The sequence below is a fragment of the Ochotona princeps genome, chromosome 2, assembly GCF_030435755.1.
Source record: "Ochotona princeps isolate mOchPri1 chromosome 2, mOchPri1.hap1, whole genome shotgun sequence".
Classification (NCBI taxonomy): domain Eukaryota; kingdom Metazoa; phylum Chordata; class Mammalia; order Lagomorpha; family Ochotonidae; genus Ochotona; species Ochotona princeps.
This window is the reverse complement of record NC_080833.1, coordinates 123,275,724-123,299,137: the sequence shown is the minus strand read 5'-3', so window position 1 is coordinate 123,299,137 and position 23,414 is coordinate 123,275,724. Positions and strand designations below refer to the sequence as shown.

Here is a 23,414-nt window from a genome sequence, read left to right as displayed (position 1 = left end):
GCATATTTTGTAGGGCTTATTACATAAACCTATCATATTTTTGGCTGCGGTAAAATAATTCTACAGATAAAGTGAAGATAGTCGAAGATGTATTGAAAAAAACGTTACATGGCTATAAGTACAGTTTATTTAGAAAGAATAAAAATCCATTGAAATAATCATTTAGTGGATAGCTATTGATGTAAAGAGTTTGAATCAGTAGTAAGTTTACAATTTATTTCTCATAATGTTAGAATTAATTGGATACAGAAATCACTTATCCATATGCCATCATATCACAGAACTACTCTTTCATTTGATGTTTTCATACCAACCGTTGTAATCTATAAATTCTGTCATGTTTCCTCTTAACACTCGGTTAAAAACTATTGGAGTTTCACTGTTCACTTCAAGTCTTTATTAGAGTTGACTGAAGACAAATCTATTATAAAGCATAAGACCATTTAGTGTATTTATAATGCAAAAATTTTATCTGTCAAAATTTGTTTATCTAATTGTACTGGGTTTGTATACCATTTACAATATATGCGCGGTAAGTTAAGAATAAAATTATATAGAAACATTTATCAAAGATGTTTGAATATACCCTCCATATATGTTTAACATATTTTTTGTTATATTTTTGGTTCGAATTTTTGAATTTTGTTGTACAATTTCGTATAGATCAGGATTTCCCCCCAAAACTTCCACCCCCCGATAGATTTTCCCTGTGTTGCTACAGTATTATAGTCAACATATATTGTGTTATTGTTGAAACTATCTTTTAAATGTTGGGTTTTGCCCATGACATTTTAATTATGTTGTGTTAGGGCCTTAAGGGTCCTAACTCAATAGTTTACTTAAAGACAGCTGTTATTATTGAAGCATATTGTACTCATACAGATTTCTAGGGTAATATATTACCCTAATGGTGGGCTATTCTAATATAGGTGTACTTTCATTCCCACTTCTCTTATCTTTTCATAAAGGCTTTGTGACTTCAAAGGCAGTACTCAGCTTTGAACAGACATGGGATGTAGAAGGGAACGAGACTGACTAATAACGTGACCCATAACTTGTGTTCTCACTCTTTTTCACAAATCGTTGTGCTGAGTTGGGTCTGTTGCTAAGAGGAAATCTGTGTTGGAGTTCTAGTGTTCAAAACTTACATTTCTTCTTGACTGACCTGTGAAAGGATGATCCCAAGTGCCTTACAGAATTAGTAGCTGGAACGTGTTTTTCCTAATCACTTCAGAAATTTAAAAAAAAAAACTAGACATTTTAAAATTCAAAACCTATCAGCATGTTATGCCCTTTAATTTGGTAGAAAATAGATTGTGAGAGCAACCCGAAAGCTGATTTTTTTTTTTTCTCCTTCAGCTGCTCCCAGTGAATTACAGCTGTAAATTTATTTAAAAAGAAAAAAAAGAGCAGTGTTTCTTATAAACTCTAGAATGCCCTTTATAAGTACAATAACTCCCACAAAATCAGTTATTAGAGTTAATGACCAGTTTGTTAAGGCATTAAGTGCCTTCAGCTGGGAATGACCAATTTTCAGGGAATGGCTGTACAAATGCTAAGATAATTCAGTAACACTTTCAAATAATGATGTAGCTAATTAACGGTGAATTCCTGTGGAAATCCTGTTGAAGTACTTATGACCTCGGCATTTAATAGTCAGTAAGTTCATCATGATTCATGTTTATTACCATAAATGCCAAAGGAATCATAATGACAAGGCCGTTTTTTTCCACTCTGCCCTTATTACTGGAGCAGATTTGACTAATCCGCCTCCATCATTAAGAAGCCAGTTCTTAAAATATTCCACCCTTTCACTGTTCTGCTCAAAATTCGCCGGAGCCTTTGGTGCGGTGCCAGCATCCCAACTGTTGGCAGCCTGTTTTTACTTGGGACACCATTAAGGAATAACTGATGTGTGTAGAAGACTTAAAAGAGCCTTTTGAAATCCCTGCCATTTTTAGGATGCAGAGGAATCATAGCTGCTTAGCTAGAGTTTATGGCTTCTGGTCATGAATTCTTACAGGAAAATTGTCCCCTCCAAACCCTATTTCTTAAAGGAATTCATAATTTTTTTTTCTTGAGGTGTCTTTTTTTAAGAACTCAAGGATCTGTTTTCCCAGTGAATGAAGGCTATCAGCTTTAAGGAAAGGATAAGCTCTTAATTTTACTTGGACCATTTATTCTCTAATAGCTGTTTATTACTGTGTGATCTGCATATTAACCTTTAAGTAATAATAACAAGTATGGGCTACCTAAGAGCCTTTACTCTCCGTGTGAAGCTGTGTTTGGATAGATGAATGCAGGTTATTTCCAGACATCTTTCCACCCACCTACCCCCAATTTTTGCTTTTGTACTAAAACGCTTTATTCAATTGTTTGTTCATCTCAGATGTGTGCGAAGTGCCATAAATTCATACAGGCTCCACGGATCTTAATTCAGTAAATAACACGATTTACATGTCTTTGTTCATATGTTGCAGTTCTTTAGAGGGAAAGGAAATATATGACTTGTAACAGTAGCATGTGACCTGGAATCATTAAATATGATAACAAGAACATTTATACAATCTTCACATCTTTCAGAATAAAAGGAAAAATGGTAGCTTATATGCTTTTTAACTTCCTAGCTAAATACAAAAGGGGGAAATAATTTTATAGGCATTTGTCTGTGTCAGTCTGACAGTTGTTTGGATTCTGGGAGAATTCTGTGTCAGACAAAATCCAGAATACAAATCAGCAACTTGGGTTAGGAAGACCTCTGAGTATGACAGTCCCTTAGATCTGTCATCACCTGCTTTCACACACTTTCTTCAAGGGAAAAAGAGTTTCTGGTGCAACACCAGTTGCATTGCAGTTGCTTTTGTTCATTTCTGCTCAGTTCAAACATTGAGGAAACACCTCTGCTCATGTATGTTTTATTTCTCTGGGATGTGTAGTTCAAAAGTAAATGAAATAGGGTGGCTAATATGGAATTTGCCTTCGGTGTTCTCAGACTTCACCGTCAAGTCTGACATACTTGGTAACCCATTACTTCCGTGACCATCCCTATTCTTGGAGTGATTTCAGCTCCATTGCAAAATGGAGAGGCAAAAAAAAAAAAAAGATTCGGTGTGTGTGTGTGTGTGTGTGTGTGTGTAGACTGGTGAGAGGAGAAAGGGTGCTTGCTCTCTTCAAAGTTTTTTTGTTCCCATTAAAAAAGATATAAGTTCACAAGAATGAGAGAATGATGACAAGTAATTCTTAGATATAGGTCACTAAGTGGAGTCTTGGGTATAAGATGAGCTTCCTAAGCTCTTATTTTAGGGATAGCACAGCTTTATAAGAAAATGACTAGGGAAGGACAAATGGCTCAATCACAAGTGCAGAATGTTCCTCTGAATCCTATGTCCACCTCATCTCAGAGAAATCTTGGCTAGCTTCTGTACTTCTAACTAGAGTTCAAAACCTGAAGGTAGAAAAATGCAAAATAAAATCTACATACCATATACATATGTGTATCATACAGTAATACTATTAATCAACATAAAATATTCAGAATGAATAATGCATGCTGTTTATTGGTGTTAGTATGTATCAGACTTAGTGCTAATTGCTTTACCAGAATTTCTTACTTAATTCTCCCGTAGCAACCTTTTGAGACAGATACAGCTTACCCTATTTTTACAGAAGAAACTGAAGCACAAGATTTAACTTTCACAAAGCCATCGAGTTAATGGCAGAATGAAAAGTGTAACCCAAGCACTCTGTTCTCACAGCCTTGTAATCACAATATCACACTGCTTATACCACCCTAGTTTGAAGTATTTATCATCTTGTTTTACCCATAAAATCACTAAGTAATAGCAGTTACTGTCCAATGTAGAGTAAGTGTCAGAACTTAGGGTGCCAGATGTCTATTGTCCAGAGAGACTTAGGAGGTAGTGCAGCTTGGCCCTGTCTAGAAGTCCCGTCATCCGTTGGAAGCTGCTGTATCTTAGGAGTAGAAGTATCCCAGAGCGTTTCTGCATGGCTAGTCCTTCTCCACTACCAGTCTTCTCCCCCTTTCCACCAGAGTTCCAGATACAACTGATCAGATCCTAGAAATTCAACATTAGGGCCTTAAAGAATTGCATTGATACTTACATTTATTTATTTGGAATGAATTATTTCACACTTCCTGCTGCCTCCTAGAAGGCTTACGAGAAAGTACACACAGGAGCTTTATAGACTTGAGCACCAGATTCAGAGCTCTGTTCTTGTGGAAAAAGTCATAATATTAATGTCATCACCTCATCTCTTACACAAAGGCAACAGCTGCCTTCTTTTAATTGCAAGGGCTAAATGATAAACTGTATGCTGAACATAGAACAAAGGGAAACAGGGCTTGGCGGCGTGGCCTAGTGGCTAAGGCCCTCGCCTTGATCCCATATGGCCACTGGTTCTAATCCTGGCAGCTCCACTTCCTCTCTGTCTCTCCTCCTCTCAGTATATCTGACTTTGTAATAAAAATAAAATAATAAATCTTAAAAAAAAAAAAGAACAAAGGGAAACAGTATGATTGTTTAATCTCTTTACTTTCTGTTAAAGCTTTGTGATACTAAATTCAATGTCCCTAACTTGTGTCCCTAGAATCTATTTCCTTCAGTCCTTTGGTATTCAACAAACTTTTATATACACTGATCATTTTAGGTAACGATTATGGGAAACTGGTAATGTATTTGTAGAAGCCTGACAGATTTAGAAAACTGGGAATGTGTGAGAAAACTGTAAGGAGCTTCTTTTTTAAGAAAAAAGAAGAGGCACATGAGAAGAATGAGGACTGGCTACAAAATGAAATGTCCTCCTTTTTGAAACTGCACGTTTAAGTTTTCTGTGTAAAAGGACTATAAAATATTATTGCTAAAAGTGTTTCTTAAAATGGTATTCATCTACTCGGGATTTTTTTTTCTTATTTTAGGACTCTTCACATACTGTGTTTCATCCTGAATTGGCCTTTAGGAAATATTTAAATGATTAATTGCAGAGGACCTTACTGGTTACCCTTTGTATGGAGTATATATCTCTTAAATATTTTTACTTTATGGTTTACTTCCTGGGACTATTGTTAGCTAAAATCCTTTCACAACACCAACAGACAGACTTTGCTAGACCCTAGAATAATAGTCTTTTTCATTCCTGTCCCAAATTGTATTTTAATGTGATCATTTATTTTGCTGTGGAAATATTATTTTTATTGAGTGTTAATTTCTGTTTACTGTTGTGTCATGACTTGGAATCCATTACATAAATAAATTTTCCTCAGGTGATTATGTAGAATTAGACCATACCCACAGCTATATGAAAGAATATAACTGGACTAGCAGAAAAATAAGACTTGCTTTCAGAATGTGAATTTGTTCTTAGACCCCATTTGATAAAATTTTAAAATGCCTCAGTTCCAGGGTGTGGGAGATGAGGGTACCGGATACTATAAAGTGCCGTTGGACTAGAATCTAAGAGTTGATTGATACTTGAGGAATAACATTGCGATTTACCATTTTCATCTGCATATCATGAAAACCTATGTATGTTTCCCTGTGATGACTATGCTTTGAAGTAGTAAAATATGTGTGCCTTCGACAGGTGCAGAAGTGTGATTTATTAAAATCCAGCATTGAAATTAATTAATTAATTAATTAATTAATGTATCTCCTATATTTAAATTGCTTTGATCTCAAGAATAAAATGTTGAGTTTTGGACCACCTAGTTTGCTTCTACTTTTCTCTTACTGGAAGCGACTTCATAATATTTGCATCGTATTTTCCCACGCAATTTTCACACCCAAATATTCAGTATAAATATATTTTTACCATTCTTTCTGCTCTTCTAGTCTTTATTTTGCAATTTTAAGTATTACTTTCTTGTTACATCTCTCTCCTGTGTTTTATGTGTAAAGCAGTGGTCATTATCCTTATATAAGCTTGTCTCTAACTCTAATTCTGTTTTGTTCTTCTCAAACAATAAGAGACAGGAACTTGGCCATATATATCTGTCTGTATCCTACAAATATCCTGTAAGTTGAATGATATTTAAAAACAAGTAGAAAATGGATTGAATAAGTAATACTATTTCAATACATCTGATGTATTTCCTGCATATGTTCCATTACAAATACTTAAGTTAGTGAATCCATAGATCTTAAAGTGAAAATTTTTTAAGTGTTTCATCTGACAAATGTAAAGTATTTCATTGTTTTTGTTTGCAACAAATTGTTCTTATTACTGTGTACAAGCAAAAGGAAATAGGCTTCACCAAAAACAATTCTAAAAATAGAATAATTTCCAGACCCAAATTAAAATGAATTCTATGTTTAAAGCATGATTTACTCCATCATATATCATTATATATGTTATTTACACTGCATGGTAATAAATTTCTTAGTAAAATGTTTCACCTTATGATATTAAAATGTTTGAAAAGATATTGTGTTGAAACCTGGTAATGAATTTTAATTTAAAAAGCTCATGTTTAAATGCCTGCTCAGCCGTTTACAAGATTGTCTGTCTGGTAAGCATCTTTTTTAGGTTCCTCATTTGAAGCGGAAATCTTAAGACCTCTTTGACAGATTGGATTAAAGAACCAATATGTGTAGTATGGCTCTGACTATATAACAAAAACCTAATAAATTATCTTTATTAGTCAACAAACAGGGGTTTTTTTTTTATTAAGTACCTGCTTTGTACTAGTTACCATTCTTCTGATTGGAGATAATGCAGTGAATTATGCAATGAAAGACCACTGCCTTATTTTAACTTATATTAGGTGAAAATATATCAAATAATAACAAAGTAAAAAGTATAGTTAGGAGGCAGAGGGTCACTATTATTATGATAGTGATTATTGTTATGATTACTTTTACTTTAAAAAGATGCCTGGGGTGGGTACTTGACAAGAGCAGTTAAGATACTACTTGGGATACCTGCAGCCCTTGTTGGAATAGCTGGGTCCGCATCCTGCTTCTGTTTCCTTCGTTAGTCCTTGCCTGGATGGAGTTCTGAGCTACTGACTCCTCTTGGGACCAGCCCTAGCTGCTGTGGACAGTTGCAGTGAGACGCAGTAAAAGAAAGAGATCTCTATCTGACTGTTTGTCTGTCTCCTCTTTTGCTTTGCAAATAAAAATTAAAATAAGTAATTTTAAAGACCCTGTTAATACCTCAGAACACTTCCAAAAACTGAAACTCCTGCAGAAATTATTTTTATATTTGATTAGATTTATTTCCTCAGTTCGCACATTTGGAGATTCAGAATAGGCATAGCAGATACGCATTGAACAGTTTCCATAGCTATGCTAAACTTTGTAAGAATATCAAAGCTTATATACTCTAAAGCATTTCTGACTATCTTGGGAAGATATTCGTGACATGTGAAAAAAAATCAGTGAAGCAGTTTTAAAAACAAACATTAAATATGCGGCAGGCATTATGCCACAGATGATTATGGTACTGCTTGTAACTCTGTTATTCCATATTGGAGCACTGGTTCAAATCTGAACTCCCTGCTAATGTGCCTGGGAGATGGTTCAGGTCCTTGGGAGATTCCTGGATCCTGACTCAGACTTGCCAAACACCTAACCATTGTGGTATTTTGGGAAAATTTGGAGAGTAAATCACCTAATCTCTTTCTCCTTCACTCCTCTCTCTCTGTGTCTTTCAAATAAATAAAAACATAAACAAAACTTTTGCAAACAGTAAGAATTTTAGTAATTTCAGTAATGTATTAGTGTGGACACAGGTTAAAAATACTGAATATGTTTGAAAGTAGTGGAAAATTTTTTGATCAATGAAATTCACTTTGTGTGCTTGCTATTTAATTCCCAGTATCTTCAAGCTTTTCAAATCACACAGAAATTTCAAAAGGCATATTATTTTTGTAGGTAAATTTTTAAGATGTATTTATTTTTATTAGAAAGACAAATTTACACAGAGACAGAGAGAAAGAAATGACCCGAATGGCCGAAGCTTAGCTGATCCAAAACCAGGAGCCAGGAGCGTCTTCCAGGTCTCTCACACAGGTACAGAGTCCCAAAGCTTTGGACCATCCTCCAGTGCTTTCCCAGGCCATAAGCAGAGAGCTGGATGGGAAGTGTAGCAGTTGGGAAATGAATCGGCAATATGGGATATGACTCTTGGATGTAAAGAATTAGCCAGTTGAGCTATTGCACTGGCCCCTTCAGGTAAAATTTTTAGGAAAACTTTTCTAGCTGCAGTTTTGTCACTGACTCTGACGTCATAAAACTTTCTCTCAAATATTTTCTATCTGAAAGCAAGTGAAAGACATAGGAAAGTCCCAATTTGTTTTTTTAAATCTATAGTGCGCCTTACTTTTTGAGTTTTAGTTGTAAAGTATATAAAAACTAGGATAATCTTACCTTGGATGTTATGTAAGAAGGCAGGCATTTGAGCAGTGGTGAAGATGCCGTTGGGATGCCCACATCCTTGACGGTTGCCTGATTCCATTACTGGTTCCACTTGCAATTCAGCTTCCCGCTCAGGTGCACCCTGGGTGACAGGTGACAGCAGATGCTGAAGCGCCTGGGGACACACAGAAGGCGGAGCGCTTTGATTTAGTTTGGTTGCTATGGGCTTTTCAGAAGTGAATCAGCAAACAGATTTTTCTCTCTCTTTCTCTGTCTCTGCATTAAATTAATGAAAGTAATTTTTTTTTAAGCTTAAAAAAGAAATTCTGAGACATGCCTTAGGCTTGCGTTCGCTCTGCTTGTAACCTTTAATATTGTCATGTATTTTTCCATTACATTTTTAAGCTTTTTTTCATCATTTCAGTGGTTTCCCATTTCTGATTCAAAGGAATCAAATATATTTTTGTTTGCTGTTTCTTATATATCATCACTGTCGTTCACATACTTTAATTTAATTGACTCCTGACCATGATTATTTTGAGTTTGTGATTCTTTTTTTTTTTTAGAAATACACTGTGTAAAATAAAAATTGTCTGGGAAATCAGTGATGTTTCAGCAATAATAGGAGTGTACTGTATCCTTAGGATTAAAATTAGGGATTTCAAAATATTTTGCAAGTTAAGCTTACATAAAGACTTGATTTGGTAGTTCAAAAATTATATTGCTTTAATTTGAATATGTTATATCATATACATCATCATATCCACGATTTTTATTCATAGGCAATGAAAACTACAAACAAATAGCAATGTGTGTTCTTTACCACATCAGCATGGATGACCGCTTTAAATCAATGTTTGCATACACTGATTGTATACCTCAGGTAAGTGGATTAAGTGCTCTGAGACAAGCATTTAAGAAATATATACATTTTACTGTCTAGATTTCTCAGGTGTTTTCTTTAGAAAGATGCAAATGTGTTTGTTATCCCAGACGCAGAGGAAGCATTTGACATGTGCTGCACTCCCTTCTTTATCCTTAAAAGCTGGTAATACACTGGAATGATATTGCATATATTGTTTTACATATTGCCTTATTTATTTAATAGGTCATTAGTTTATTCATGGCATAGAATAGTCTTTAAAACTTCTAAGAAATGTATAATATTCTGTTTGAGTGTACCATGATTTAAATACTGTTAAATAAAATGTTAACATTTTCCAATTTATCACATTTAAACATACATAAGCAAATGCAGGCAAATAAAAATAGTGTGAATATTAGTGTAGAATGGAGATTCTGTTATAAATGCTTATTTATACCTCTTAATTTCTCTATACTAGGAATTTTAAAAAAGAATATCTTAAAATGTGTGAATATTTTTCTCTTTGACACAATTTTACTAAATCATCTTTTTAAAAGGTATAAATATATATTTCCAACTAGCATTTCAGTTTTAATATTACTAAACCCTATCATTTCTCTAAAAGATGTAACGTTGCGATGTTCTCTTTGTTTGCATTTTATAAATATTGACAAGACTTAACATTATGTTTCCCATTTTCTAAGGTCCATTTTTCTATTGGTACATTAAGTTTTTTATTATTCATAAGAAGATCAATGTGTATAATACCTTAACAATGCCAGGTTATATTTTCTGAGTTTATCATGTGACTTTTAATTCATTGGTGATTAATTATATTGTTTGTATTTCTAATCGTAAAGCATTTCATCAGATTTTTTGTCTTCATAGCACATATGTAAAAATAGATCTAAAAATATACACACATAATGTATGCTCATAATGTAAGGAATGTTTATCTATAGATTTGCTATTGTTTCACTAATCATTATCAAGCCAATTTAAACATTTGATAATTGATTGAGCTGCTTTTCAGTGTGACATTATTTTTTATAAAATGGTTATCTAAAAGTAGATAAAGTAAAAATTGCAACATATGTAATACAAAATAGCAAAATATGCAGCAAAAATAATATGATTTAAGGTCTAGAAGCATGTTAATTCATACTTAAATCTTTCCCTTAAGACTCTTAATAGAGATTTCTTTCGTAGCCTAAGATGAATTACTGACTGTGTTACCTGAAAAATAATATACCATGTAAAATATACCAGTAAAAATATACCATTACTTCTGTTTCTTGGCTGGTCATCCATGCTATTCATTCCAAGTTAGTAAGAGAGTGCTCAGTTGAATTCGCTACTCCTGAGTTTTGAAAGGAATTTAAAAATTGTTAAAACCTAAAGAATGGTTTCTTAGCATTTCACATATGGAACAAACTGATAATGCTTGTTTATAGGAAATAGACATCCCTTAAAAAAATATGCAGCACATCTTCTCTGACAAAACAGGGCTTCTTATAGAGATAACACGTGTCAGGCTGTAGCCAATGCAAAGTGTAATCAAACTCTTTGTCAAACAAGTTCTCAATAAAAGAGTAGCCATGTCAGAGGGAGATTACAGGTGATTTACTGCGGTCTCGCACCATATGTTCTAAGGTTTCTGCTTTGCAGTTTCAAAGAGTGTTCCTTTTCTGATCCCATTTAGTGTCAGAACTTCATTTTCTACAGGATATGAATTGGAAAGCAGCCAAAGAAGGATAATATTCTTGCCTAGATTGGCTGTTTTTGTCCAGATACAGATTGTAAAGAGAATAAATAAAGGAAAATTGAATGCATATCAAGAAGGGATTAAAAAAGAAAGCGAGTTATTTTGAATATGGAATTATCCTCCTATTTTAAATAAACACATCAGAAGCAAGAGCCTCTTGGGTTACTTTTTGGACATTTTTATTATTGTATGTTAGAGGTTTAGAAGTAGAAAGTTCTCCCTTACCGTTGCAGGAAAGTTATACATATTTCCTTGCCAGTTTTCTGAAATCAGATGTTTTTAATATATTCATCACAGAGTTTTTAATATATTCATCATCTACATTTCATGAACAAAATTTTCTGAAAGTCATTGATAGAATTTTGTGGCTTTTTTTTCCTTTATGCAATTACAGCTATTATGATAATGGTGAGGTTATGTTACCAAGTGATGTGAGTTTCCTGAAGCTTTCAGCAGTAGGAGGAGGTATTTTGAGAAAGCCAAATGATATTTTTAAATGTGTTTGCTCCTAAATTGCCATCTTAGTTATAACTTATACCTAGCAGTACACAGTTTTAACAAATTGAGGAATAAGTTGACAAAGCTTTATTGCCTCTCAGTAACAGATTTTTTAAAAATTATGCAAAGTAAATAAACAACTAAATGAAGTTTCCAAGTTTCTTTTGTAGGTTAAAAACCACATGTCCCTTTCACAGATATTTGTTACTTAATGTTTATAATGCCTGTAAAGCATGAAACTTATTTGTGACAAAAACTGATTAATCTGCTTATTAAAGAAGTCCAGAAATGGGATTGGAGTATCTGATGGTTAATATAATGTTCTATTCTCTTTTAAATTATGCACATTAATTTTTATTTAGTAAAGGACTTGAAGTATTGCACATGACTTTTTCAAAGAGAAGCCTAAAATGACTTTGAAGGTGGGAAATCAGTAGTAGCTCAATATCATTTTTCAGTGATAACAAAAAGTTTAATATGAGTGTCTTCTTTATGTTTTAGGAAATACATGTATATAAAGGAGCTTTATAAACTGCAAATCACCGTACAAAACTTAGATACTCTTAATCGACTATCAAGTAGTGTGCGTCGTCTATAACCATTCATAGTCCATTTTAAATACTACTTTTCTTCTGTGTGTTTTGTAAAATTAACCTGTCATTGGAACCTCTCTTAGAAAATGTTTAACATGCCAACTAAGTGATTTTATGTACAACATTCCTCATAATCTGTATCAATGTTATATCGCTTTCCTTCTTTGTTCCTTGATGCTTATAATTAGCCAATGTATTATGAATTTCTTCCCCTATTGTTATTATCCTTAAAATTTTGTGGGGGATGGGCATGTCCTGCCATTTTTCTTACATGACTTTAGTGATTTCAGCAGATGGGTGATTTAAGCATACTTGGGGATAAGCAGGAGTTAATGGTTGTATTCTAATAATAGTTTAAATTTCACATTAGCAGTTCATTGTTACTTAGACCTGTAAGATGCATGTTTTGTTTAAATAGGTGCAAATGCCATCCAGATGCATATAAAAGTATTTACTGGTAAGAAAATGGCCAATCAGCATACATGGTTAGGTAGTGACGTCATAGTGTTATTTAATATTTTAACCCAAGAGCAGTGTGCAAGCGTCTTGGTAGCAATCCACATGTTTTCCACCGTAGTTGTCCTATTGGGCCTGTCTTTGATCTACATGCCTCTTTTAGCTGAACGCTGGTAAACGTCCTTTCTGACAGCCCTCTTTGCTCTTGCCTGCCATTATCTGCTGAAGTTCAGAAACCAGAACATCACTTCAAACAGGAGAGTTAGGGAGTAGCCAGTCAGAAGAGATTCCTGAGGCATGCTAAGTTCTGGCATAATCATTCAAAGATGTTTGGGCAGGGGTGTGGGGGTGGGTGAGTTGTATGTGAATGCTGGGAGCTGTGGGGGTTGGCCTCTGGTCACTGGTAAATAAGTGAAGGCAGGTGCCAGAGAGTCTAGACACAGTGATTTCAGTCATGAGTCTTGGTATCTGATACCCAACATGGGACTTGTCTGATTGAACACTGTTGCTTCTTCATTGCACAGGCCGAAGCCTTTTTGGTACTTTCCTGTTAAATTAGTAAAAGAAGACAATAGATAGAGTTAAAATAGAACAAATCTCATTTTAATATTTCCTAGTTGTCAGCGATTGCACTCACTTTTGAAGTGCCATGGGTAGCAAGCAAATTAAACCTATAGTATTACCTGTAGAGTTTGAGCCGAACTATTTTAAAATTTGAATGCTACAATTAAAACGGAAGTGTTTCTCTTTCTCATTATAAAAAATTAATTCCATATCACAGTACATTCTACTTGCATTTATTCTTAATTTCCTTTGGTTTTGCGGTGCTATTGAGAAATTTTTTGAAACATCCATTACTTTTTAAAATGCTTATCTTATTTCTGTATAAGATTTAACTTGGAAATTACTTTTTATAAAATGCTTACCTTCTAAATAAATTACCTGCAATCCCATTTTTAAGGGTAGCTTCAAATACTTCCAACGGTTAAGTTGAAGTAAAAATTTTTATTAACAATAAATATTTGCTTTCCTTTGAAGAATTATTGAAACAGATTTTCACTATTGTGAAGTTTCTTATTCTCAGTAAAAATAGAAAAAATATGTTTTGAATTACACTATGAAAAACATACTAATTAGAAGACTACCATCTACATCTTTAATTATAAGTTTTATCACAAATTTTGTTTATAATATAATTAATTGGCAGGTGATAGCGAGATTGACGTACATATGCAATAAGTAAAAATTATTTTGTCCTGCCACATGAGCCTTTTTTTCTTGAGCACTCTGCAGTGTTGATGATCCTTTATCAAGAACTTTCACTAGTCGCATAATTTGTGATTGAGAAACTGCCCTCTAAGAAAGGGCATGATCCCCGTTCACCTGCTATCATTTTGTTGTTTTCAGCATACAGATCAATACTTTCCTTGGACTTTTACTCAACAGTTTTAGTGCTACTGTGTTTTTAATTCTGATTTCCAGTTGTTCATTAGTAAGTAGTAGAAGTAGAATATGGTTGAGCTTTGCATGTTAATTATATCCTTTCTGAAACTCAAAAATCATCTGGAGCTAACACAAAGAGAAGTTTTAAAAAGACATAACAGGATAGGGGTCTAAAATGTATCTGGAAGGGGTCACCGTGTTGGATTCATGAAGGCATGTTATTCTAAAAAAGATACTACCCCCAAGATAAAAGAAATTTTAAGTAATAAATACTAGGAATTATTTCAACATGTTGCTGGTAACTTAAGAAAAAACTTTTATGTACTATATACTTAAGCTGATTTGGTGATAGACCAGTGAGAGAAACTAGCTTCTTTAAAGTGCAGCACAAGACGGCTTCACTCCCTTTTTTATAGCAGTATCGTCATGACAAATCTAGGTTACTGCTAAGTGACAAATGTGATCTACCTTTTCCTTCTTGCCTTTTTGAATACTACTTTTAAGACTCTCATTGCTTTTCTCTTACTAGCAGAGTTATTGTCTCTAATCATACCATGTCCAAATTCCTGGATCTGAACTGTAACTTTGTAGCTTTAGCTATCAACCATGTATGACACTCCTGAATCAGAACCTGCAGTCCGGTCGGTTTATTTGAACTCAGTCCTGCAGTCATATCTTCCTACTACTGAAAACGAGCTATATTAGACTTATTATGTGTGCAGTGTAAGCTTAATATATCTTAAACCAAAATCTCTGTCTTCTCTTGAATGTTTTCTTCTGTAGTTTCCACCATGCATGTCATTGTTCAGTGCAGAAACCTGGGAGTCTCTTAACTCTTACCCTTTTCTCACAGTGTTTAATCAGTTCTTAGGTCTCATGAAAGTTGTTGTTATCTACTTCACAACCCAGTTGGATCTGTCTTTTACTTTCTGAGTTTTGCTTTCCTTTTTCCGATCATCCTTATTTTATTTCAGTTCTGTTTCAGAAGAATTGTGTTCTTTCCTGTGTTGTGTGATCTTTGCATAAAGAATTTTCTTTACATCTGTCACTGCAGTTGACATTTTATATTTGATACTGAGTAGCCAGTAGTTTTAAAATTTATTCCGTTACAGTGAAATCCTGCCAGTTTTATATATTATAATATAGATCATATTGCACTATTTCCATCATACAATCGAAAACATTGTAAGATACTGTGTCTGGTATTTGTTTTCAAGTAAAATATGACCTGTGCTTCTTACTAGTTAATGAAGATGCTCTTTGAATGTTCAGATGAACGAATCGACTTAGAACTCATTTCTTTCTGCATTAATCTTGCTGCTAACAAGAGGAATGTGCAACTTATCTGTGAAGGTTAGTGCATTTGAGTTTCATAGGTTATTTCATCAGGATACGGTGATTGGCATTTGTAAGCTTAGTACAAACATGGAAGACAATATGGTGATTCCTCAGAAATCTGAAAATAGGGCCAGTGTTGTGGTGCAGTGGCATCCCATATGGGCACCAGGTCAAGCCCTGGCCGCTCCACTTTTGATCCAGTTCTCTGCTGATGTGCCTGGGATAGCAGCTGGTGATGGTTCAAGTGCTTGGGCCCCTGCACTCTGGTGGGAGACCTTGTGGAAGCTGGTACTCCTGGCTTCCATCAAGCCCAGTCCTTGCCTATGATGGATTATCTTTCTTTATCCCTTTCCTTCTTTGATGCTGCACTTCAAATAAATAAAAACTAATGTTTAAAAAAAAATCTGAAAATTACCATATGGCAGCCATCCTACTCCTGAAAATTTATTGAAACAAAATGAAATCAGCATATGACAGAGTTATTTGTACTCCCATGTTTATTGCAGCTCAGTGCACAATAGCTAGGATATGGAATCAACCCAGATTCCCATCAACTGATGACTATATAAAAGAAATGTGGTATACTCTATGGAGTACTACTAAGCCATGAAAAAATCCTTTTTTTTTTTTGCAACAAAGCAAATGCAACTGGAAACCGTTATGCTTAGCACAGTAAGCCAGTTCCATGAGACAAATATGTATTTTCTCTGATATGCTGATACAGAATACACAAAAATATGTAAGAATGAAACACTTTTTTATCATTCGGTTAGTTATTAGCCCTTTTCTATGCTCTTTTGCAATGTGGTCTTTGTGCTTTTTACTATTTTACATACTTAGTGGTGCACTAGACCTGAGATTATAAAGTAAACTGAGAAGTTATGTTTTTGTAAAGATAAAAGAAAATGAAAAAGAAAGGAGGGGAATTGAGGGAGGGAAATAAGGAGATGGAAATGTGGTTATCTTCTTGGAATTGTATCTATAAAATCTATTCTGTTTATATTAGAAAAATGAAAGCATTAAAAAAGAAACAAAATAATAATCACAAGGTACAGCGTATTTTAAAGCCTATTTTTTGATAGCTATAATCCTTAAATGCCAGAATATTCCTACATCATGAATGAAGGCAATTATATCTTTTAATCACATTTTATAAACCATAGTCTCTTAGCTTTAACTGAAAAACGTAACAGGTTTAATTTATTAATTTTAAAGACAGAGTGAGAGAGAGAGAGAGAGAGAAGCACAGAGAGAAAGAGATTGTCCATCCACTGGTTCACTCCCCGAATAGCCACAAGCACCAGGGCTGGGCTAGGCAGAAACCAGGAACCAAAAACTGTCTTTTGGGTCTTCCCCATGAATGTAGGACACAAGCAGGTAAACCATCCTTTGCTGCTTTGTCTGCACATCGGCAGGGAGCTGGGTCAGGATGCAGAGCAGCAAGAGCTCAAAAGAGCACCCATGTGGCAGCTTAACTAGCTGCATACAGGCTTGTCTATTGCAGAAGAGTGATAATACAGATATTCTGGGTTATTGTTGCTGGATTGTCTTCATAGAATGACTTGTATGCGCCCCACTGTGACCCTGGGTTGATATCAGCTGGCCATCCCCTTCCTTGGGTACTGGGATGGTTGGGAGGCTTAGTATAGCTTCCCTCCTCACCTCCCCCATTCTCCCAGAAAGAAGAAGAAATAGGAAATTTGGGAAAAAAGAATCCCTTGCAATAGAGTATGGTATTTCAGACTTTACTAAATAACTAGTTTTTTCCTTATTTGAAAGGCAAGTAATACATGTTCATTATAAATAATCATAATTATATTATAAATAATGTACAAGAAAGGAAAAAGGAAAAAACTTGAAACTTTATTCCTGCCCTTCAAAGAGAACCATAGGCAAAATTGTGGCTTAAATCTTATTTATATGTGTTGAAATAAAGATGCGATTCTTCTCTCTACATATTGTGCGATAGTTAACATCATTTCATGTGAGTCCACACTTGTCTGAAACAGTTATTAGTAGTAGCTGTGAAATACTCTATTAAAGAATTTTGCCTATTTTGGATACTTAATTTGTTACTGCTTATTGTCTGTTACAAGTAGAGTTAATTAGTCTTTCCCTGAAACTTTATATATTTCCATTTTTACATTTTTAGGATGTAGTTCTAAAAGTACAGTTTTTCTGGGTTACAGTGGATATTTCAGGTATAAAAAATGTGACTAAAAAAAATGTGACTGTGTTATACAAAGTTACAGAAACAGATAAAACTAACCTATAAGGGAAAAAAAAGGAAGAAGAAAGGGAAAAGAAGAAAGTGGTTTTATGTAGATAATAGGATTGACTGGCGGGGGAGCACAAGGGAACTTAGCAAAGTGAGTGGAAATAATTCAGTATGTTGACATGTGAACACATTTATCTAAATTCATCAGATTCTACACTTAAAAATTTATGCTTTTATGGGTTACAAAGTGGTTTGCTCTGTTTTTAAGAAGTTGATGAAAATTATTATTATTTTAAGTTTAACTTTCATTGGGGCAATTTTCTGTTTTGTGTCAGGAAATGGGCTGAAGATGCTTATGAAGAGGGCTCTGAAGTTCAAAGATCCATTACTGATGAAAATGATTAGAAACATTTCGCAGCATGATGGACCAACTAAAAATTTGTTCATTGTAAGTTTAGCTCGTTGGCCTTCTGTCTGTTCAAATAGAGATTCAAGTTTTGGTGCCAGCACAGTGACATAACAGTTTGATCCTCCACCTGCAGTGCCAGCGTGTCATATAGGCACTGGATTGTGTCCCAGCTGTTCCACTTTCAAATCCAGCCTCGTACCTATGGCCTGAAAGCAGCAAAGAATGGTCCAAGTCCTTGGGTTCCTGCACCCACTGGAGGCCCTAAAGAAGCTCTTAGCTCCCAGCTTCAGACCAGACCCAGCTCTGGCCACCGTCATCATTTTGAGAATGATCAGCAGATGGAGGATCTCTCCCTTTTTCTCTTTCTCTTTTTCTGAGTCTCTCATTTTCAAAGAAAAATGAACACATCTTTTAAAAAAGGAATTTAAGTTGCAAATTACTACATTCGGAAAAATCGCTTTTATGGGCCTCTTACAAATTGTTAATTCTTGAACAGATTTGACTCATCTCTGTGAACTTCCTTCTTATTGCAGGTCTTGGCTATCTCAGCCATGTTTAGTGTTGCTATTGTTCTTTTGTGGTTCTTACCCCAGATATACACCCCGAGAGCCATTTTGCCTTAAACCAGCTCATGCAAAGCCTGTTAGTAGTTTGATTACAGATTATCAAAACAAGATAATCACATTTGATATTTGATTTTTTCCTAAGGTTTAAATTATCACATTGGTTCTTACATATAACATTTTACATTTATTGTTTTATTCAGGATTATGTTGGGGACCTTGCAGCCCAGATCTCTAATGATGAAGAGGAGGAGTTTGTGATTGAATGTTTGGGAACTCTTGCAAATTTGACCATTCCAGACTTAGACTGGGAATTGGTTCTTAAGGAGTACAAATTGGTTCCATATCTCAAGGATAAACTAAAACCAGGTTTGTGCTGAGTATCTTACTTTTACGTAATTACTACATCATTTGTCTCTGTTGTGGATAAGGCTGCTAAAACAGTATTTTGTGTTTATCATACCTTGTCAAAACATTTTCTTCCCACAACTGTGTTCTCCCAGAGGGTGGTCACTGGGACTCTTTTTACGTGTATGTTTGCTTCTGCTTTTCCTTAATATTGTTTTCTTAACATTAGTTTCCTTTCACTATGTTGTCTTTCTTGCTTTAAAATTTTTTAAGAATATTACCTTTTGGGCCCAGTGTAGAGGCCTAGCAGCTGAAGTCCTCACCTTGCATGTGCCAGGGTCTCATATGGGCACCAGTTCATATCCTGGCAGCCCCACTTCCCATCCAGCTCCCTGCTTGTGGCCTGGGAAAGCAGTGGAGGACGGCCCAAAGCCTTGGGATCCTGCACCCACATGGGAGACCTGGAAGAAGCTCCTGGGCTGCTGACTTCAGATTTGCTCAGCTCTAGCCATTGCAGCCTCTTGGGGAGTAAATCAGCAGATAGAAGATCCTCTCTGTATCTCCTCTTCTCTTTATATCTGACTTTCCAATAAAAAAAAAAAAAAATCTTTTTTTAAAATCTTATTTTTAAAATTACCAAATAACATCTCCTTTTCTGTACATACAACCATACAAGCAAAATTATTTGAGCCATTGAAAATTAATCTTATTTTTCTGTGTCTACATCGGTATCCAGTTGCATTTTCAAAGAATTATTTTTCACTTTCCCCTGCTGCTATTCAACAGCATAAAATCTCATCAATGAAAATGGAAAGTTGGAAAAAAACAAATCTCTTAAGTATCTCAAGAATTCATAGGGTTAATTTAGTAGCCTTCATGATCATTTCTGCACACTCAAACTTTGGTAACACGTATCAGTTTGAATCATGACCTTTTCCTGACAGCTTTCCATGGTTTGACTGTCCTAGGCGCTGCAGAGGATGATCTTGTTTTAGAAGTGGTTATAATGATCGGGACTGTGTCTATGGATGACTCTTGTGCAGCATTGCTGGCCAAATCTGGGATAATCCCTGCCCTCATCGAATTACTAAATGGTAATTTACCTTAATTTATTTTCATGTTTATTTTCATGTAAAGGGGTTGCTTATATTCTTTTACTATAAAATATTGATTCTGCAGTTGCTTCACAAGTTTTTAAAAAAATGCATGTAGTTAAGAAAAACAAGTTCTATATTTCATTAACAGGTATTATATGGAACGATATCAAAGATTCTAAATTGCAAAGTTCAGAAAGCTAAAGTAATATACACCAATTTTAAAAGTTCTGTCCTCCCCTCATAACCCTTAAGCAGCTAATGGTCTATCATTTCTTCTTTTTGTTGATTTGATTTGACTCTCCTACCTTATATGAAACATGGGATTTTTAAAACTATTTTGTTTCTTGGCAGTAAAAGTCACTTGAGAAAAATATTCTACATATTGTTAGTTCTTTCTGGTTCCAAGGGATACTATTCTCTGAGTTTCCTATGATGATGAAAGTATCGGTGTCTGCACTGAACAGCACATACACTTTTTGAGCCCTTGATGTGTAACATCAGGACTGAAAATCAGCATGTTCTGACCACAGTTGGACAGTGCAGACCTCGAGTCTGCCCCTTAGGTCTGTCTTTCTCTTGAGTGACCAGTCTCATTATTCTCTATGCTGCATGCTTAACATATCTGGATATTCTCATTAAAGGTATCTAATAGAGTTCTAGTGTTATGTTTTTCCAGTAGGGTGAATATAGGAATGTTAATGTACTATATAATTATTTTTGAAAATAATAAATCAGAAAATAGGATTTTACCTGTTTTTACCATAAAAAAAAGTTTAAATGAGAAGTATATTTAACTACCACGATTGGATAGTCTCTAATACAAATACAAATACTGTTTCATAGTACACATAATCATGTATACAATTCATGTGTATCTGTCAACAATATTTTAATAGGGGTGGGAGTTTGGAGGAGGAATCCCAGCCTATACAAAATTGTACCGCATAATTCAAAATAATTCAAAATAAAAATATATTAAAAATATTTTAAAAATGAGTGACTGGTAGAAGGTAGTGTTTGTTGTGTAGTTAAGTCACTGCCTGGGGCACCCACACCCCATCATGGCAGTGCCTGGTTTGAGTCCAGACTCCGACTCTTCCCATCCAGCTTCTTATTAACCTTCACCCTGGGACGCAGCAGATGTTGACACATTACTTAGATCCCTGTCAGCCATGTAAGAGGATGTACTTATGCCGGTCCTTCCTGTATCTTTTATAATATGTGTGTGTGCGTTGTGTATTAATTATAATAGAACTTAAGTATCACACAAATATGCAAGGCTCAGTCCATTTTCTTTTCTTTTTTCTTCCTATTTTTATGGACTTATTATTTTTTCTGATACAATTCCATAGGCTATGGGATTTCCCTTACTCCCTCTCCAAGTCCCCCCACCACTGATTTCCCCTATTATATTACAATAGTATGGTCCTTCATAAGCAGTCATGAGTCCATTGTTTGCTATTAAAGTGTTCCCTGACAAGGCTCAATCCATTTGCAAAGTGACTCACCTGTGTTATTATCACCCACATAAAGAAATAAAACATGACCATCATCTTAAAAGTGTATCCCTTTTCCATCTTCAAATGTGCTTTGCTCAATTTTGAACTTTACATGCATAAATATTAATTTTTCCAACATTATATTTTGAAAATCATCTCCTTAGAATACATACATTTAGTCATTTTCATTATTATATGTTATACAAATGTATAACTATCCTTTCTACTATTGATTAATTATACCGTGAGTTTTAGGAGGAGGAGAAAATTTACTTTAAATAGAACCCCAATTAACATCCTTAAACCTGTCATTTAGTGAACATATGTACTCATTTATGTTAGACACGTACCTAGGAGTAGAATTACTGGGACAGTATTTGCCTGTGTTTGGTTTCTATGAATGTTGTCAATCTGTTTTCCTGAGTGGTTTTTCCAAGTGTTGGTCCCACTCGCGTTGTAAAAGCAAGTATTGTTATCCTGGATCACCAGCAACCCTGCGGATTGTCAGCTCCTTTCCCTGCAGCCTTCCTGTCGTGGAGTGTTACTGTGCTTTGCTTTTGCATTTCCCCTAATGTCTAAAATGTCAAGCACATGTTTGTATGCAGTGACCACTTAGGTGTGGCCATTGAAATCAAGTGCCTATTTCAAACTTTGCACATTTTTTTTTATCTTTTGAGGGGTTTTTTTTTATTATTTTATTTTTAAGTTCTCTAAAGATAAGGTCTGAAGATAAGGTACCAGTATTTGAAGGACTCCTTCTCAGAACTGTATTATGTATGCATTTTCTTTGGCACACCTATGTCGCAGCCATACACTTTCAGATTAACAACAACGAAAGAGAGGTTACGGTAATAGGGGATGAGGGTAAAGGCATCGTACTTGACAGAGTAGGAACAGAAACTGGACTAAGTTGAAGCAAAATGACTTCTGTCCATGGTGCTTCAGTCAAGAGAGCTGAGACAGTGAGCCAGCAGAGCCAGTACACAGTGCTCTTATATTTTTGTGTTGTCCAACATGCCATTACCACAGTCACAGAGACTATATAATGTTCTCATTAAGAAATATATAAATTCTCAAAACTAAAACTTTGTTGAATGAGGAAATACTATACCAAGAAAGTAACGAGAATAATGAGAAGATTTTTACTGGAAAAAAATCTTCCTGGGGCTAGTGTGATGACATTACTGCTAACCCTCCCCTTACAAATGCCAGCATCCCATACGAGCACCAGTTATTGGCCAGCAACTCTACTTCCCATCCAGCTCCCCCCGCTTGTGATCTCGGAGAGCAGTCTAGGACAGCCCAAAGCATTGGGGCTTTGTACTCGGGTGGGAGATCCAGAAGAAGCTCCTGGCTCCTGGCTTCAGATTGGTTGAGCTCTGGTCATTTTGGCCATTTAGGGAGTGAACCAGTGGATGGAAGATCTGTCACACTATCAATCTGCCTTTTAAAAATAAACAAATCTTAAAATGGAAAGAAAGAAAATAACCTTTGAATTGAAATTTAATTCTGGGAGCAGTGCAAATTCCTCCAGTTTCTTAGTGGACATGGTACAATAATCTTTCCTAAAAAAGAAATTACCTCCTGAAGTTTTTAATGTACTTGTTAGTTTAATTCAGTCTGCTGTATATGGCTATGCAGGTTTCCCTTCATCACTTACTGAAAAGACTCTCTTTTCTACAGTGTATGTTTGTCAAGAGCCTGTTAGCTGTGGATGTGTGGGTTCAATTCTAGAATCTATCCTGTTCCAACACTGTTATGTTCTCTGTTTTTGTGCTGATAGCATAAAAAACTTAGTGTAGCTCTGTGTTATGCATTGACATCTGATGTAGTGATGCCGACAGCTTTGTGTTTTTTGCTCAAAACTGCTTTAGTTGTTTAGGTAGTTTGTGCTTCTATAGAATTTTAGGAGTTTTTCCCTACTTTTTAGATGAGTGTCATTGGTAT

At 35.0% G+C, this 23,414-nt stretch overlaps 1 protein-coding gene across 1 annotated transcript in view; it reads left to right on the top strand.

Annotated features, from left to right (window-relative positions):
• Nucleotides 1-23,414, top strand: part of KIFAP3 (kinesin associated protein 3) — a 150,405-nt gene that overhangs the window by 63,375 nt on the left and 63,616 nt on the right. Inside the window, exons 12-16 of the mRNA XM_058660626.1 lie at nucleotides 9,158-9,258; nucleotides 15,240-15,348; nucleotides 17,887-17,999; nucleotides 18,727-18,892; nucleotides 19,840-19,965. Coding sequence (XP_058516609.1) covers nucleotides 9,158-9,258; nucleotides 15,240-15,348; nucleotides 17,887-17,999; nucleotides 18,727-18,892; nucleotides 19,840-19,965 — 615 coding nt within the window. The remainder of the gene's footprint in view (nucleotides 1-9,157; nucleotides 9,259-15,239; nucleotides 15,349-17,886; nucleotides 18,000-18,726; nucleotides 18,893-19,839; nucleotides 19,966-23,414) is intronic.